General features: G+C 39.3%; 1 protein-coding gene across 8 annotated transcripts in view; it reads left to right on the forward strand.

Annotated features, from left to right (window-relative positions):
* Nucleotides 1-790: 790 nt before the first annotated feature.
* The window catches only part of KCTD15 (potassium channel tetramerization domain containing 15), a 50,195-nt gene continuing 35,839 nt past the window's right edge, over nucleotides 791-15,146 (forward strand). The window contains exons 1-3 of one of the 8 annotated variants that reach the window (XM_027821085.3): nucleotides 791-1,276; nucleotides 2,683-2,866; nucleotides 7,285-7,460. In XM_027821085.3, coding sequence (XP_027676886.1) covers nucleotides 2,846-2,866; nucleotides 7,285-7,460 — 197 coding nt within the window. In that variant the 5' untranslated portion in view covers nucleotides 791-1,276; nucleotides 2,683-2,845. Of the gene's footprint in view, nucleotides 1,277-1,397; nucleotides 1,702-2,682; nucleotides 2,867-4,247; nucleotides 5,681-7,284; nucleotides 7,461-13,940; nucleotides 13,996-15,146 lie in introns of those variants that run through there. The other 7 variants (XM_043526027.1, XM_027821084.3, XM_027821088.3 and 4 more) reach the window with 7 other exon arrangements.

Consider the following 15,146-nt stretch of genomic DNA (forward strand, 5'->3'; position numbering starts at 1 on the left):
GCGGCTGCTGTTGTGGCCAAGCCAGCGGAGCGCCTGTGGAGCTGCCTGTCTGCCTGGGAAATCTTCATGGCAGACATCTCCATCTAGCCGTGCGCTATAATTGAAATGGCGCTTTTGGCCAGGGGCGGCCTGCCAGGGCGCTTTCTGCAATAGCACAATGCATGTCGATAGACGTCATTTGGTTTTAATGGCCTACAGGAAATTTGGCGTTTACAATGCGAGACATTAGCAAAGGGTGAAAAGGGAGCGAGGGGAGGGAAAACGGAGGGGAGGGGGGAAGGGAATAATTGCAACCCCCCCCCCGAAAAATCCTCCCGATCTGCATCCTGATTGCTGTAGGTATTTTTGTGGTTGTATTTTTTTTTTCTTAACTTGATCTAGTTTATCAACAAGTGCAGAGTGGGTGCTACCCTAATTGTAACAGAGGAGTCAAGAGATGTGAGAAACGTGCCCTGCGTTACTTATTTGGGAGCTGAAAATTTATGCCTAGTTGAAAATGCCTGGGGAAATATTACATCAGACCAAATGACAATGATTAAAATCAGCTTTTTTCCCCCCCTTCCTCCTTCTTCTTTTCAGTAAGTCTATTGAAGGACGTGACAGTGGCCTGATATTCCACAACATTAAACCGTTATCCCCCCAGCCAAGGAAGGAGAGGAGCTGGCAACCCAAACCGTTAGCACAAGGATTCTGCAGCCAAGGAGAGAGGGGGGTTAGTTTGGGGAGGGGGGTGGGAAGCAGGAGAAGGGGGGTTGGGGTTTGCCATCTGATTTTTTATTATTATTATTAATAATAATTTTATTTGGAAAGGTATCTTTTTAATCTGGAGATCTCCAGCAAAAGGAGGGGAAAATATCCAATTTTCATCGCAAAATTAGCTAGGGCGAGAGCAAAGGGCTGAGCTAATTGTAGCCTAATCCCCTGCCCTGGAGGCGTTTGCAAAGCCCTGAGCAAGAATTCGCCTTTTTTCTTCCTCTTCTCCCTTCCCTCTGTTATTTAGAGACGGGATTATTGCCTTTCTTCTCATAACAGCCTCGGCAGTTTCATTTTAAGGCTTCCCCCCCTCCACACACACACACACACACACACACACAAAATAAACAGAAGAAGCGTAAAAAAAGAGAGAGGGAAGAAGCAGCTTTAAAAATAATAATAATCACAGCAGGATCTAAGGAACAAAGATAGTAATAAAAGCAAAAAACAAACCCATCAACACACAAACCCAACAGAGCCCAAAGCAAAAGGGGGGTTTGCAGATCTCTCTTCTGTGTTCAAGGTAAGGAAAGCTGCTCTGACTGCTGCTCCTGTCTCTCCCTGCATGGACTGGGGAGTGCGCATTGCATGGCATGGCTTTTTTTTTTTTTTTTTTTTTTTTTGGAAAGTGCCTCTTCTTGAAACTAACTCAGATCTTGGCTCTGGAGAAGAGACGGAGGGTTTTTTTTAAAGCTACAGGATCCATTTTCATCCACCCTCCTTTGATAGCGCTGGTGCTCTGTGTGTGTGTGTGTGTGTGTGTGCATGCCCGTCTGTATGGTTTGTTTCCTTTTTCTAAAGCATGGCCAGTGTTGCTGGAGCCCCGATGCCCGGGGTTCCTAGGCTGCTGCTGCCGCCCTAGCCCCAACACTGAAGAAGGCAAAGGATCCGGGGGCAAAGCCACAGCGCGGAGGAGGCAGAGCTAATTGGGTCCCGGGCTTTTGAATGGTACACAAGGAGCACTGGCAACAATTGCACTTTCCAAAAGGGCAGCTGCAATAGGCAGCAGCCGCTGCCACCGCGTTGTAGGGCTGGGAGGGGGAATCTGGGGTTTGGTGGGTTGTTTTTCCTTGCACTGTTTGTTTGTGAAGGGAGGGGGGATGTTTGTTTGTGGGGGGTTGTCGATGGTTTGTGGTTTGGTCCCCCCTTTTGCTTTCAGGGGAGATCCTCTTGGTTCTGGTGGGGACTTTGTGGGTCCGTCCTTTGGGGTTGTCTCTAGGGTGTCTAAACACAAAGGGGGAAGACAGATGACAAAGCTTAATATGGAAAAGACGGGCGGTCTGTGAATGAAACTCTGGCGCCAGTCAGCTTGATTTGGTGTAGACTTCAAACCACTCTAGGCTATAGTTTGCATTTCTGTTCCTACATGTAATGTGGCACACTTCTGCAAAATTAATACATTAGTCTGGCCAATGTTCACCACCATTGGTTGTACATAAAATATATAGGATCGGAGGTGCAGATTTTCCCCCCTGCATTCATCTAAGGCATCTCCTTTCTTGTTATGTGAGAATAAGTAAGGGACGCCATGTTGTGCCTTTTTTTTTTTTTTTTTTTTTTGAATTTTACCTTTGGGCATTGCTGTATATGTTTCTAACAAAAAAGCTAGAAGTTTAGTGGCCGGTGTGCATGGCTTCCTGGTGATTTCCCTGACCATCAGCAGGGAAAGACATTTGGGTGACGTGAAACTTGCACTAAATAGATTGGCGAGTGCTAGGAATGGGGGGAGGAGAGTGGGAAAAAGAATTTTTTTTAAACGCGAGCTCAACAAGCTAACTGCTCCCAAAAAGTTTCTGACTTAATCCACTTGCTAGCAAATGTCCAGTATTTTCTGAAGCAGTGTTAAGTTGTGTGCAAATGTTTTATGGACTTTATTTTGTAACCCATTGGCCAAGGTTTTAAAATAACCTCATCACTTCTTTGTCTTAGGTTTGTTTCACAAAATAAACAATCGGCTCAAAGTCGCCTAAGAGGCAGATTCTGGATATTATCATGTTTACGTGTTTATAGAGACAAAGGTAATGCCAAGTCTCTTTAATTTTGACCCTCTGGCTGGGCTGAATCCTACCTCCCTGGAAATACAGACAGTGCCATGAAGCCACGAGAGTGCAAGGTTAAGTTCTTTAGCTGGTTATTCTCCAAAGTGCTTGAAATGGGGTGTCGGGGGAGGGGGGGGCTGAAACGATGGTTTTTACTTTTAGTGCTATAATAGATCTGCTGTTAAAGAAAGAAAGGTCTGTGGGGGAAAAAAAGCTTCAATGAGAATCCAATAAAGGAACCAGTCAGAGAACAGATGTTGGTGCTGATCTCATTAAAGACGAGTCAGTGGTCCTGCAGCAGACTGGACTTTGTGCCTTTGATGCACACACAACTAGCTGGCTGCATATGGATTGAAAGATGCCTCCTTTCAACATCTTATAGGGAGAGCTGTTTCATGGCAAGTCCTTAAACCTGCAGTTTTCATTTCATGTCTTAAATGTGCATGAAGGAATTAAACTGCACGAGTGAATAACAGCATTAGTTTCAATTAATTTTTATCCTGGCAACAATAAACTTTAGAAACAAAGCACTTTTACATCCTTAATTAGTGTTGGTTCCCATCTGTAGTCTTTTAAGTGTCTGTTCCTTGATTTAACTTTGTCCCTCCTTCAGAGCTGCTTTCTTTTTAATTCTTTTCCCTTTTTTTCTTGTTATCCCTTCCAGACTGTTTCTTGTTTCTCTTCTGCAACCTTTCACCTCCCTTGTCCCTATCTCTCTGCCTTGCTCTGTGTAGTTTATTTCTACTGTATTTTCCCAACATCAACAGCAGTATTGGTTACCATGGCCCCAAGCTATGTGCAGAGGTGGGAAAGCTTCATTCGCCCAAAAGTTCTTACACTTTTGAAGTCTTTCTTTTAGTAGGATCTGAAATGTATCATCTAGAGTGTGTATTAAATGAACAGTATTCCTGTAGGCTTCCGAGGAAGAAAGGCAACACCCTGGAAAATTCTGCAGTCTTTCAGCATTCTCGGCCCTAGGGTGATAGCCCTGGGCATGGAGCTGAATGGAGCTCTTACAACTGCCTTCTGTTTACCTTTTATGGTTAAAATAACAGCTTAGCAAAGAAGCAACTTCATGGAGAAACGATTCAGTGAAATCATCTCAAGCTGTAGCAGCATAGCTAGTTTAATCACCCCTAGAGAGCTGAACAACTGTGAGCACAATGGGACACAAAATCATTTTGTGTGTAAATGAGCATGGCATTGTGATTATTTCACTTTGCATGGGCAAATAGTTTTTACAAGCAGTACTTATGCAGTTAGCTTAGAAAGGCAGAAAAAGATAAGCTGGCTCTGAAAAATCTTGGTGTGTAATGTTTGGAAAACTAAATATTCAGATAATTTGGGAATCAGGCTCTATTGATTTTGCCTTTAGCAAGTTCCTGTGTTACTTATTAGAGCAGGGTTATTGCTTGTGCCACTAGTAGTGATGTTATACCCTTTTGTAGACAACTAAAGAACATGGATTATTTTACATGGTTTAAAAATGAAATTTGTTAATGTTTCTTCAGTATTTACCCTTAAGGTTTTAATTTTCACATCAGTATTAGAAAACACACAATTCCACAGGATAAATACTTTTAAGATCCAGCTCTGTGCATTAAATAAATATATTACTTGATATGGTGAATTTTAGCAGCAGTTTATATTGGGAAATACATGTAAGAAGATAGTCAATACAAACTAGGATTAAGGAAGCAGAAATATTTAATTTTAGGATTAGTGGAAGTGCTTTTTACACAGTTTAGATCGTGTTTAAGACCTATGCTCTTTGTTGATTAACTAATACAAAAATGATTGGCTATCGCAGCTTTATTAAACATTTGGGTTATTTTATAATATTAATCTTCTCTAACAAAACAAACCTGTATTTCAGTTCTTCTTCTGATTCCCTCCCCCAAATTAAAAGCCTGAAACCCCTCAATAAGTATGAAAATCCATACAAGATTGTGAACTATTTTAGTTTTCCAGTGATTTTCTATAATTAAGTGTTTTTTCAATGCATACTGTAGCTGAGTGATGCCAAAAGCAGGGGATTGTTCAAAAAGTCCCTCCAGTGAATAGTATAAATTAAATATCTCTACTGTATGGGCATGGCCTCACAGAGAGTCTTAGACAGTTTGCAGATCAAGGCATTTGCTGATGTACTAACATTAAACAAAATCGTAAGACAGTAGCAGTGTTTAAATATGCACAAATAGATTCAGATCACTTGATCTTTAGCTTTCTGTGCATATTTTAAAATTGGAGTCTGTATTTCAAGACAAATGGTAAAATGTAAGACTTATTTAAAGAGAACTACAAGTTCTTTGATTTCATTTAGAAATTGTAGGGGTCCAGATGAGCCCTAATTAGGCATATTTTTTGTAAAACTCCATGAGGTGTATTTCCAAGGCAGGTCTGTGTCCTGCAAGGTCTGTACCTTTATCATTAGTGATAATAGGGTTAGAACAAAGACAGAGTTGACATTCAGCTTGTAGCTACTGACCCTTACATTTAAGTGAAGGAGTACAGAATGAACATGAGCTTGCTGTGCTCTTTGGTAGGAATACATCCTTGTCTGTGTTGGTAGACAGATATAGCATCGACAACTAGAGAACAGGCTACTAAAGTACTACGGTGTTTTAAAAAATTAGTTGTTTTATTTGTGATATGACATATTTCCTAAAGGTTGCCCACAACAGGACCTTGTGGGAAAGAAGAAAGCAACAACTTTAATCATTAAAGGATTCAGTCATTTTCCTTGAAGGTGGTGCTACAGTAAAATGTTAATGCCAATTTCACATCGACTGACACAGAAGTTCTAGGACAGTGTTGATATTTTGTTCGCATTCAGTGCAGATGTCCATTCTGCATTTGAAGAGAAAAGGATGTGGATTCATAATGGGGTGATGTATTTCTGTACTGGAGTAGTTTAAAATTGTTATGAACTAAACTAGATGAAATAGACTAATCTAATATGTGGTTTTCTTTTAAAGATGTTGAGATACATTATATTTTCAGTCCCTTTCCATATATTTTGGTAACCATATTTTTAAGGAATCTTGTCAATTATATGTTCACTGAATGGTGACAAGCATATTGTGCAAAATATTTATTGTTAAAAGAAAGGAGAGACCAGTTTTAGGATTCTTAGCAATGTCACCAAACTAACCTGGAAGAATTGGACATTCACTTTGTAATACTGCATATGAAGCGTCTGTCAGATGTTAGGAAGCGCCTAGATGTTTGGTAGCATGACTGCAAAACAAAATACCAGGGAAAATTAGATTATATTAAGAAATGTTTTTAACTATAATATTTTGCATCTGTTGTTCTACACATATGTGACAGAAAGGATGAAGAATTTTATAAAACTTCCAAAAGCTTGAACAATTTTTCCATCTGTCATATATGTTTTCATTATTATTTTATTTGACTTTGTTCAGTTGTGTAAGACACAGTGGTGTCTGATAGAACTTCCAAAAGCTTGAGCAGTTTTTCCATTTGTCATGTATGTTACCTATAAGTTTTTATTTAACTTAAATCAATTGTGTAAGACACATGTTGGTATCTGGGAGAGAATCAGTTATCATCCTTTTCTTATAGTAGCTGAAGAATTTTTGGATATATATATATATATATATTTTTTGCCCTAGCAGTCCCTTCCACGATCAAACGGGGTTTTTGAAAGTCTTTGAAATATTTGTTTTAGGTTAACAGAAGCAGAAATTCAGTGCATGAATTTGTAAATCAGCTAAAAATATATAGACTCAATTCCATTTAATTTCAGATATTTTAAAGTAATAAATATACACATGTTCATATGTATATTTCTGGTTTCTAATGCTAGATCATAAGGCATTTGTGAAAGCTTTGTGTCATGAAAACTTTGGTCATTTTATATGTATTTCTGCTGTCATTGCTTCCAGCTATTAATTTCCTTCAGTTTGAAAGCTTATTAGTCCCTCATTATATCTACTATTAAGATATAATCGATAGTTATCAATTTATTTTGTAATTATTAAAAATAAAATCTATTTTTTTTTCATAGTTTGATGTGAAATTTACTAAATGTATAAACTAAATGCCTTAGGTACTGAGGAAATCACTAATTTAGAGGTGTCTCGTTACTGAGACAAACTTGCAAAAACCCCTGAATCCCAATTCACAAATTGGTTATTCGTTTGTCAGGGGATATTTCACATCTAACACATAAGCCCGCGACCTTTAATTAGAATTTTGCAGTTTGTTTTATGCCCCTTGAGGCTGACACCTTGAAATTTTTTTTCTTGATTTCTTATTGCTAATAAGCATCTTTCTCTTCCCCTCTGGTACTTTGAAGAAAATGATGCAAATACACTTAATTACAGTGGTGGCAATAATTTGTTAGCTGAATATGTGATCAGGCAGATGCAAAAATGATCTGATTAGATCTGTGATCACACTAGAAATAAAGGTAACACACAGTTACATTTAAGAGAAACTGTTCTTTTTTGTCTTCCGTTTCCAGGAGGGAAGAAGCATGTCCCGTCTGTCTCTAACACGGTCCCCAGTTTCTCCCCTGGCTGCTCAAGGAATTCCTCTCCCAGCTCAACTCACCAAATCCAATGCTCCTGTGCACATCGATGTAGGAGGACACATGTACACCAGCAGCCTGGCTACCTTGACAAAGTATCCAGATTCCAGGTAGGATCTCAGTGTTTTCAGGCTGTGTGCCTATTTCGTTTCATTGGTTGGAAATATACATTTACCTGTGTGAAATATTTGGATGTGAAACACGATTTGTTATATATTCAAAACTTATACATAATTCAATCTCCAGTTTATATAACTTCACTAGAGTTCTATAGGAAAAAAAGACTTCAAAATGTATGTATTATTTAGACAGTTTATTCATTTTCTTTCTCAACATCTTCCAAACCATACTGTTATGTTTGAAGCACCTGTTGATGTGACTGTCCTATAATATTCACCACTCTGTGAATGTTCCTTTATTTTAAAACAAACTTTGGTTGAAAAATAAACAGTAGCCCATCTTTTACATGGGTGCTCATGGATACATTTGTCAGCCAGGAGAAGTCCTATAATAGCTGCCGTTGTATAGGTTGGTGGAGTTCTTAGATGAGCTGTACTCACTTATTCAACAGCAGTGACACTAGTCATTCATTTTCAGCAGAACGTCCAGCACACAATGTGTTTATTTGCAACTGCACATCAGGTCAAAGTTGTGTATAATTATTGCATGCAGATTGTTTACTGTACATGCTACTGATATGTCTGGTGAGGATTATGTAATCTGGTCAGTATTTTAAGGCAGGAGAAACTGCAGAGATATGCGTACGTAAACCCTCTCCGGCGTTCATTTGGGGCCTTATTCTGTGAGGTGTGGAGTGCCATGGAAGGAGATGCACGTGGGAGGTGTTTGGCTCTTTTCAGGATCGGGCCCTGGGCTGGCAGCTGAAGAATGTCAGTGATTTAAGGGTTAAAAGCATATTAGCCAGAGTATCTCATAAGAGATACTTGATAGCTTTAGATTTGTAACTAAATCCACCAAAATTAGTATTCTGAGATTGAAGAATAACATAGTTTGTTTATAAGAATGTGTTAATTCTGTGTAAGGGTCAAATGCCTCACATCTGAACAACAGGAAATATGAGATGTACAGTACAAGGTGTTTGGTCACACTGGCTAAAGAAAGCAGTTTTGATCCCAAATGCAAACCAGGAATCAGGTCAGCAGTTTAGTTGTCAGAGGTTCTGCTGTCAACATGACCTGTATTTCTGCAAAGGGACAGCCTTTTCAGTATAAAGGAGCTGTATAAAGCTACAATTTTGTTCAAGTATTTTCCCTTCAGAAGAACTAGGGATTTTTGCACTGATTTGACAGTTTCCCAAGCAGTAAATGACATTTCTGCAGACTCCTGGAAATGCCTCTGATGTCATAAAGCATATGGCTGTGTTTTTAGTTCAAGCCTAGGTAGTGCATTGAAATGGTCCATGGAAAAGGAACATTAATTGAAATGCCAATATTTTAAAATTAGGCAAAAAACCCATGATTTTTCAGGAGACCATCTATTTCAAGACTTCAGTCTAGTATTTAATTACAACGAAGAAATCTATCCGGTGGGGAAAGATTTATAACAAAAAAACAGACAGACGTTTCACAGCATAAAGAAAATACAGAGAATATGCAGCAGTTGCAGTAAAATATCACATCTGTTTCCACATTAAAAAAAAAATCACTGCTGACATTTTAAAAAATATGCCCCATATCAGAGTTATTTAATAGAAACTTCAACTGTGTAACTTGCAAAATATAAATATGTTTAAAATAAATGCACAGATTTTACTTAGAGGTTTCAGCTTGTAATACAGATTTGTTACTTCTAACTGTTGAAACAACAGAAGTGTGTTCCTCTTGGTTTTTAAGCTGCAAGTACAAAACAGTTATTGGTCAGACACTAGTGTATTGTGTGATATCTTGTTGTGTATTGTCTTGCATTTGTATGTGTTGTGTTATCTCTTAAGGCTTGAACTTGCAAACCTTTTCTCACTCAAGTAATCCTTGCCCATGGTTTCAGTGAATCTACTCATACGAGTAAAGGTTTGCAGGATTGGACCCTTAGATCCTAAAGTTTGAATAACATCATTGAATCAGAAAACCAAACAAAGGGGATATGTAGTAAAGAGGTATCAGAACACACATATTGTATTTAGAGAGAGAGAGATTCTGGTTATTTTGTTTCATTTTGCCAGTTGGGTTCCTTCAGTATTCGAGTTGACATAAATGGTTACCCCATTCTTTACTCAGGATGGCCTGCTTTCATTCCCATTGAAGTCAATGGCAAAACTCCCAATGATTCAAAGTTCTGGGTCCTCAGTGGTATTCTTGAGATAAAGTCACAAAACCTTTTGCTTTCATTGCTCTCTGGAATATCTTCCATGAGGTTATAAATTGCCTTTGCAATTATCATGGATGAGAGAGGGATTCTGGGTCTTGAGCTGGTGTAGGAGAAAAGGATATGTGTTGCTGAGTGAGACAGCTGGTAATAGTGAAAAGCACTATTAGCCCACACTGCAAAGATGACATGCGTGGCCATAGATGGAGGCACAGCTATATTCACACATGCAGAGCTTTTGGGATTATTTGTATAAGGTATTAAATTCTTTTCAGTTTGGCTATCAGCATTTCATAGGAGCTTCAAGTATTGTAGATTAATCAAATTGTATAGGCCCTGGTTCAACAAAGCACTTAAATGTGTGCGTAAGTACTTTGCCGAATAGGCGTGGATATCATATGTTTTGCAGAGTCTTTGATACAGTTGCAGAAAATAAAGTTTCAGCACCCTAAAAATTAAAGTGTAGGGGAAAATTTTCCTCTGTATCTGCATTACATGCTTTATTTGCTTTTGTATGCTCTTAAATCCTAAATATACTTTTAGCTTATTATTTACATTATATATATATATATACACACACCCAAAAACACGTATGCACGTACCTCATGCTAATGGAAAATAGAAAAATCATTCAGTCATATTTATTCCTCATTTGTACTTATAATAGGCCTGATCCTGCAAGGTCCTGAACATTTTTCAATTTGCATTGACTTCACTGGCAGTTGAGCATTCTCAGCATCTTGCAAGATCAGGCCTAACAAGAACAACTCTAGGCATGGTAAGTTCCTGCCTATACCTGCTTTTCAGTCACCCTTCTGGTATGATATAAATTACACCTGACAGCAGACAGTGTGATACATTTCTCATTGTAATTTGGTAGGATTGACCGTGCTCAGCCCACTCATGGCTTTGCTGTGTTCTGCCATTCATAAATTATGTGTTTCAGCTGTAATTCATGAAAATAAAGGACCTGGTTCTGCAACCATGACTCATATGAGTAGTCAGTGATTTGAACTAGTGAATGATTTGAAGTCAATGGGCCAAATTCTGCACTCAGTTATCCCAGCGTAACTTCAGAGTGACTCTGTTAAAGTCTTTGTTGCTTATATCAGCGCAACTAAGAGGAGAATTTGCTCCAGTGAGCGAATTTTCATGAGTAAAGGATGCAAGATCAGGCCCAAAAGGTGTTAGTCACATCTTCTGCTGTAAACTTTCATAGGCTACATCATGATGCACTCCCTGCAAGGGAACTTATTTAGCTACGTTACAGAAACATAAACTCCTCCACAGTGAGGTTTAACACACGTGTGCCATGACCTGCTCATCTGTACCAGCTGTGTGATTTGAAGAAGAAAAAAAGCAGGATCACTTAACTAGTGTGACAAATGGGAAACTAATTAAATGGCCACTGTAAATGATTCATTCTAAGTCTGCATTTCTCACTTTAATCATTATGGTACAATATATATTTTCCAACCAACAGAAACAATATGTAAACAAATATGTTGGCCTTTCAAAGGATAAAGGCAAAGATACTCTCTCACCTATCGTATCTCTCTCAAAGATATATGCCAGCATTCTAAAAAAGTAAGGAACAGATATATTTACATGACAGTTATGTGTAAATTTATCTGTGTTTCCATTATTAACCTGTTTTAATGGAGAGCTACAATTTAGGGGTGTGATCCTGTATTCCTTGTCCCGCAAAAAACGTAATTGAAATTATTAAGGGTTTTGGATATGCAAGGAGATTCACATTCTACCTTGGCTGGATCTGTATACTGAGTGTCTCAGATTAATTATATTCCATTCATTTATGTTTAACACATTCTCAAAAAGTCTTAACACTGGTAGTTTTAAGTTACAGGCATTCAAAAGAAAGACACTCTTATGCACTCCCACAGTCCATGCCGCATATATAAATAAAACAGTCAAAGAAAACAGACAAGTCACTAATGTTTGCCAGCCAGCTCCTCTAGAAATTTCATTCATGTTTTCACCCAGGCTACCTCTAATGCAGCCCTCTCACACATTGACACTTGAATACAGATTTCCATGACAGACTGCGAGAGCTGTGAAGGCTCTAGCACGTCCATAAAGTGAATTGAAAATTATACATATTTATTTATCTAATAGGATGGGATAGCTCCTAAAAAAGAAAAGGTCCTTATTGTACAACTATTATTGTACATAATGTTCAATCACGTGCACGCTGTGCAAAGAAAAAAGCTGCTAAAACCCTGACTTTAATGAGAGCAGGATTAGATCCCAAGTCCATATTTACTAGAACTAGTCAAAATCTCAAAGTTTTTCTGATTTTTTCAGTGGAAATTTGAATTTCTTTCTTTTTTTTTTTTAAAAACGACACATTTTCCCAGAAAATTTTTGTCTTATTTTCTGACCAAATCTAATATTTATTTGGTAGGTTGGGAGTGCACTCTTTATTAGTTTATTCTTCTGAACCAACTAAATACATTTACCAGAAACATCCTTAGATAATTAATATTTGTTTTATGTTATACGTACTGTATGTTTTGTTCTTTCAAATACGTTAAACTCCTAGGTTTCTGTAATATTCCTCTTGTGGGACAAATGAAGAAACATCTGGAAATTTTAATTTAAAGCTGAGTTACTGCAAATTTGCATGCCAGTGTAAGTGGGAACAGTGTGTAGCCCTCTCTTCTTACCTAAAGCCCTTTGTACTTCTTTCCCCCATAGCCACATAAACTAAGAAGGGAGTGCTAGCTTCAGTTTTGAATGTCTTGGTTTTTTCACTGGCTTTGTCCCAATCAGTGGGATATATTCTTTTACAGATTTTTCACATTTGAGAATATCTCTGATTTCTGCACGTACACAAAGAATTTAGTGTCATTGTTATGATTTATTTGCTAATCTCATGTCACGTTTGGACATTCTTGCAGTGTTAACTGAAAATGGAAATTATATGCAATTAGCAAACACTGAAGCATACCGTACACATGCAAGTAGGCTGAAATCCACCCCTTCCCACACAAGCTCTAGGCTTTAGTCAGGGAATTAAACAGGGTGGAGATGGAATTCAGTCCCTATCCCATGAACAGTCTGTGAGGCTAATACACAGAACCTTTGAGGCTAATACTCAAACCTATAGGCTAGAATAACATCTGCTACCCCTTTGTACCCTCTGAGCAATAGTTCTGGGCCATTGGAACATCATGGTTATAGATACTATGTTCCTTCCCTGGCTATTCCACACCCCCTCCACACCAGTCTACTTGTGGGTCAGTGCACCTGCATGGTATGCATGTGGTATTTTGTTCCTCCTTGGAGCTCACACGTCTCCCCCAGGCAGATCCATTAAGAGGTTTAAATAGAGTAAAGAACTTTAGGCAGACCATCCAAACCACTGTGAATTTCACCTATAGTGAGTTTTCCCATTTTAGTCAGCGATAAAGCTTTCCTTGACCTCAGTGGAGCAGAATTGAGCTCTTACACTATATGGATACATATCATAGTAAATTATCCAACATGCAAACATTTTATGAGTTTGATCCATATACCTACAGAACTCCAAAACGAGCATTTTGCTTTTGCATGGACTGCAGGACAAGGTTCTTTATTTTTAATACGCATCATTAACTTAAAACTTATGAACTTTAAAGCTAAAACCCAAAGGATATTTTTAGGTGAATTTCCACTTTACAGTTACTTTCCTCTCTTACATCAGTTTTCCTCAGCTGATTAATTTCCAGCAGAATCCAGTTAGAACACTGATAAAGAGGTAGGAGCCACTCTTTTACAAACATTCAGCAGAGCAGGAGGCAAGAATATGGAATAAAGATTGCACACTTATAAATTGGTTGACATTTTTGGGCGGCAGAGAAATTCAGGATTTACTCTGAAAGGCAAATCTTCCAGTAAGTTGCCTACTTCCCCTATTGGAGGAAAACACAGGGAGTTCTGCTGTTTAAGGCAAGCTTTTGTGCGATACAGATGAGAGCAGTTAAAAGTGTACAGAGTTTTTGTTCACAATTTGATGTCCGTGCACCTAGTTTTATGTTGGATTAACATTAGAATTTCCACTGTTATGGAAGGAACTTGCTGTTTCATTCACTCACATTTAGGACTAAATCCTTTGACTCTTAGGGCTTGTCTACATTACCCGCTGGATCGATGGGCAGCGATCAGTTCCAGCGGGGGTCGATTTATCGCGTCTAGACTAGACGCGATAAATCGACCGCCAAGCACTCTCCCATGGACTCCAGTACTCCACCAGGGCGAGAGGCGCAGGCGGAGTCGACGGGAGAGCGTCAGCCATCGACTCACCGCAGTGAAGACACCGCGGTAAGTAGATCTAAGTTTGTTGACTTCAGCTACGTTATTCACGTAGCTGAAGTTGCGTAACTTAGATCGATTCCCCCTCCCTCCCCCCCCTCCCAGTGTAGACCAGGCCTTACTTTGTTATTACTTGGGCAAAAGTCCCATTGGCTTCCAGGGGAATTTTGTCAGGTACAGATATGCAGGACCAAGGCCAATTTAGGGTCAAATGGTGCTTGCCCCCCCCCACAAAAAGTCTGCATAAAACCACGGAAAAGGAGGGTTGCACTTCACAGTGAATATGAGTTGGAGAGAGGGGAAAGGAATTCTCACTCCCAGCCTGGTGGCTTGAGGCAGTGAGGCTGCACGCTGGCAGTTGCCCTGTTGCTGCTGCTACAATCATGGGAAGAATGAGGGGAAAGGGGGCAAGATGCCTGATTCCAGAAGCTAAGACATCCGAGTTCTGTTGCTGGTTTTTTGAAGCAAGTAATTCAACTTAATCTAATCATTTAGCTTCTCTGTGCCTCTCTTTCCCCATATGTAAAATAATGTTTTCCAGGAGCGTTGTGCAGTTTAATTTACTCATGTCAATGCTTTGTGATCCTCATCGGAAAGGAGCTGTATACGTGCAGAATGTTATTCAGTATTATCATATACAGTCAGGGCTCCACACACCCTTACAACAGATTCTGAGGTGTAATGGATTTAGTAAGCATTTCCTTGCCATTCCTCTAAACGGGCCTCTAATGCTGCTACCTGGCTAGAGCAGAGCTCTGCAGAGCACAAGAAGTGCAGAAATGCACTGTGTGATCCCTCCATGGTGATGAGAACATGGCCTCTGTGAAAACAAAACTGTGACACTGAGACAATTACAGCTTGGAACAGTCATTTTACACTCCCTCTGACTTTCTTGCAATAAGGGGTAAAATCCTCAAGCCAGCGCCTAGCCTGAGTAGCTGGGCTGGGCACTGGGACAAAGTGAAGGGGAAGGAATCTTCTTCCCTTAGCCAGAAAGCTACTCTGCTGAGGCTGCAGTGGTCCCCCTGGTCTTAATGCCATGCTTTGGTGAGATGCGGGGAATAGGAGGGTCTGTGTAAGAGTGGATTCTTCAGACCTGGATCTGCCCTGCCCATGCAGGGAGCCCATGCAGGGCATGCAGGGAGCTGTGTGCTGGTAAA

The sequence above is a fragment of the Chelonia mydas genome, chromosome 12 (genome assembly GCF_015237465.2).
Source record: "Chelonia mydas isolate rCheMyd1 chromosome 12, rCheMyd1.pri.v2, whole genome shotgun sequence".
In the NCBI taxonomy this organism is placed as follows: domain Eukaryota; kingdom Metazoa; phylum Chordata; order Testudines; family Cheloniidae; genus Chelonia; species Chelonia mydas.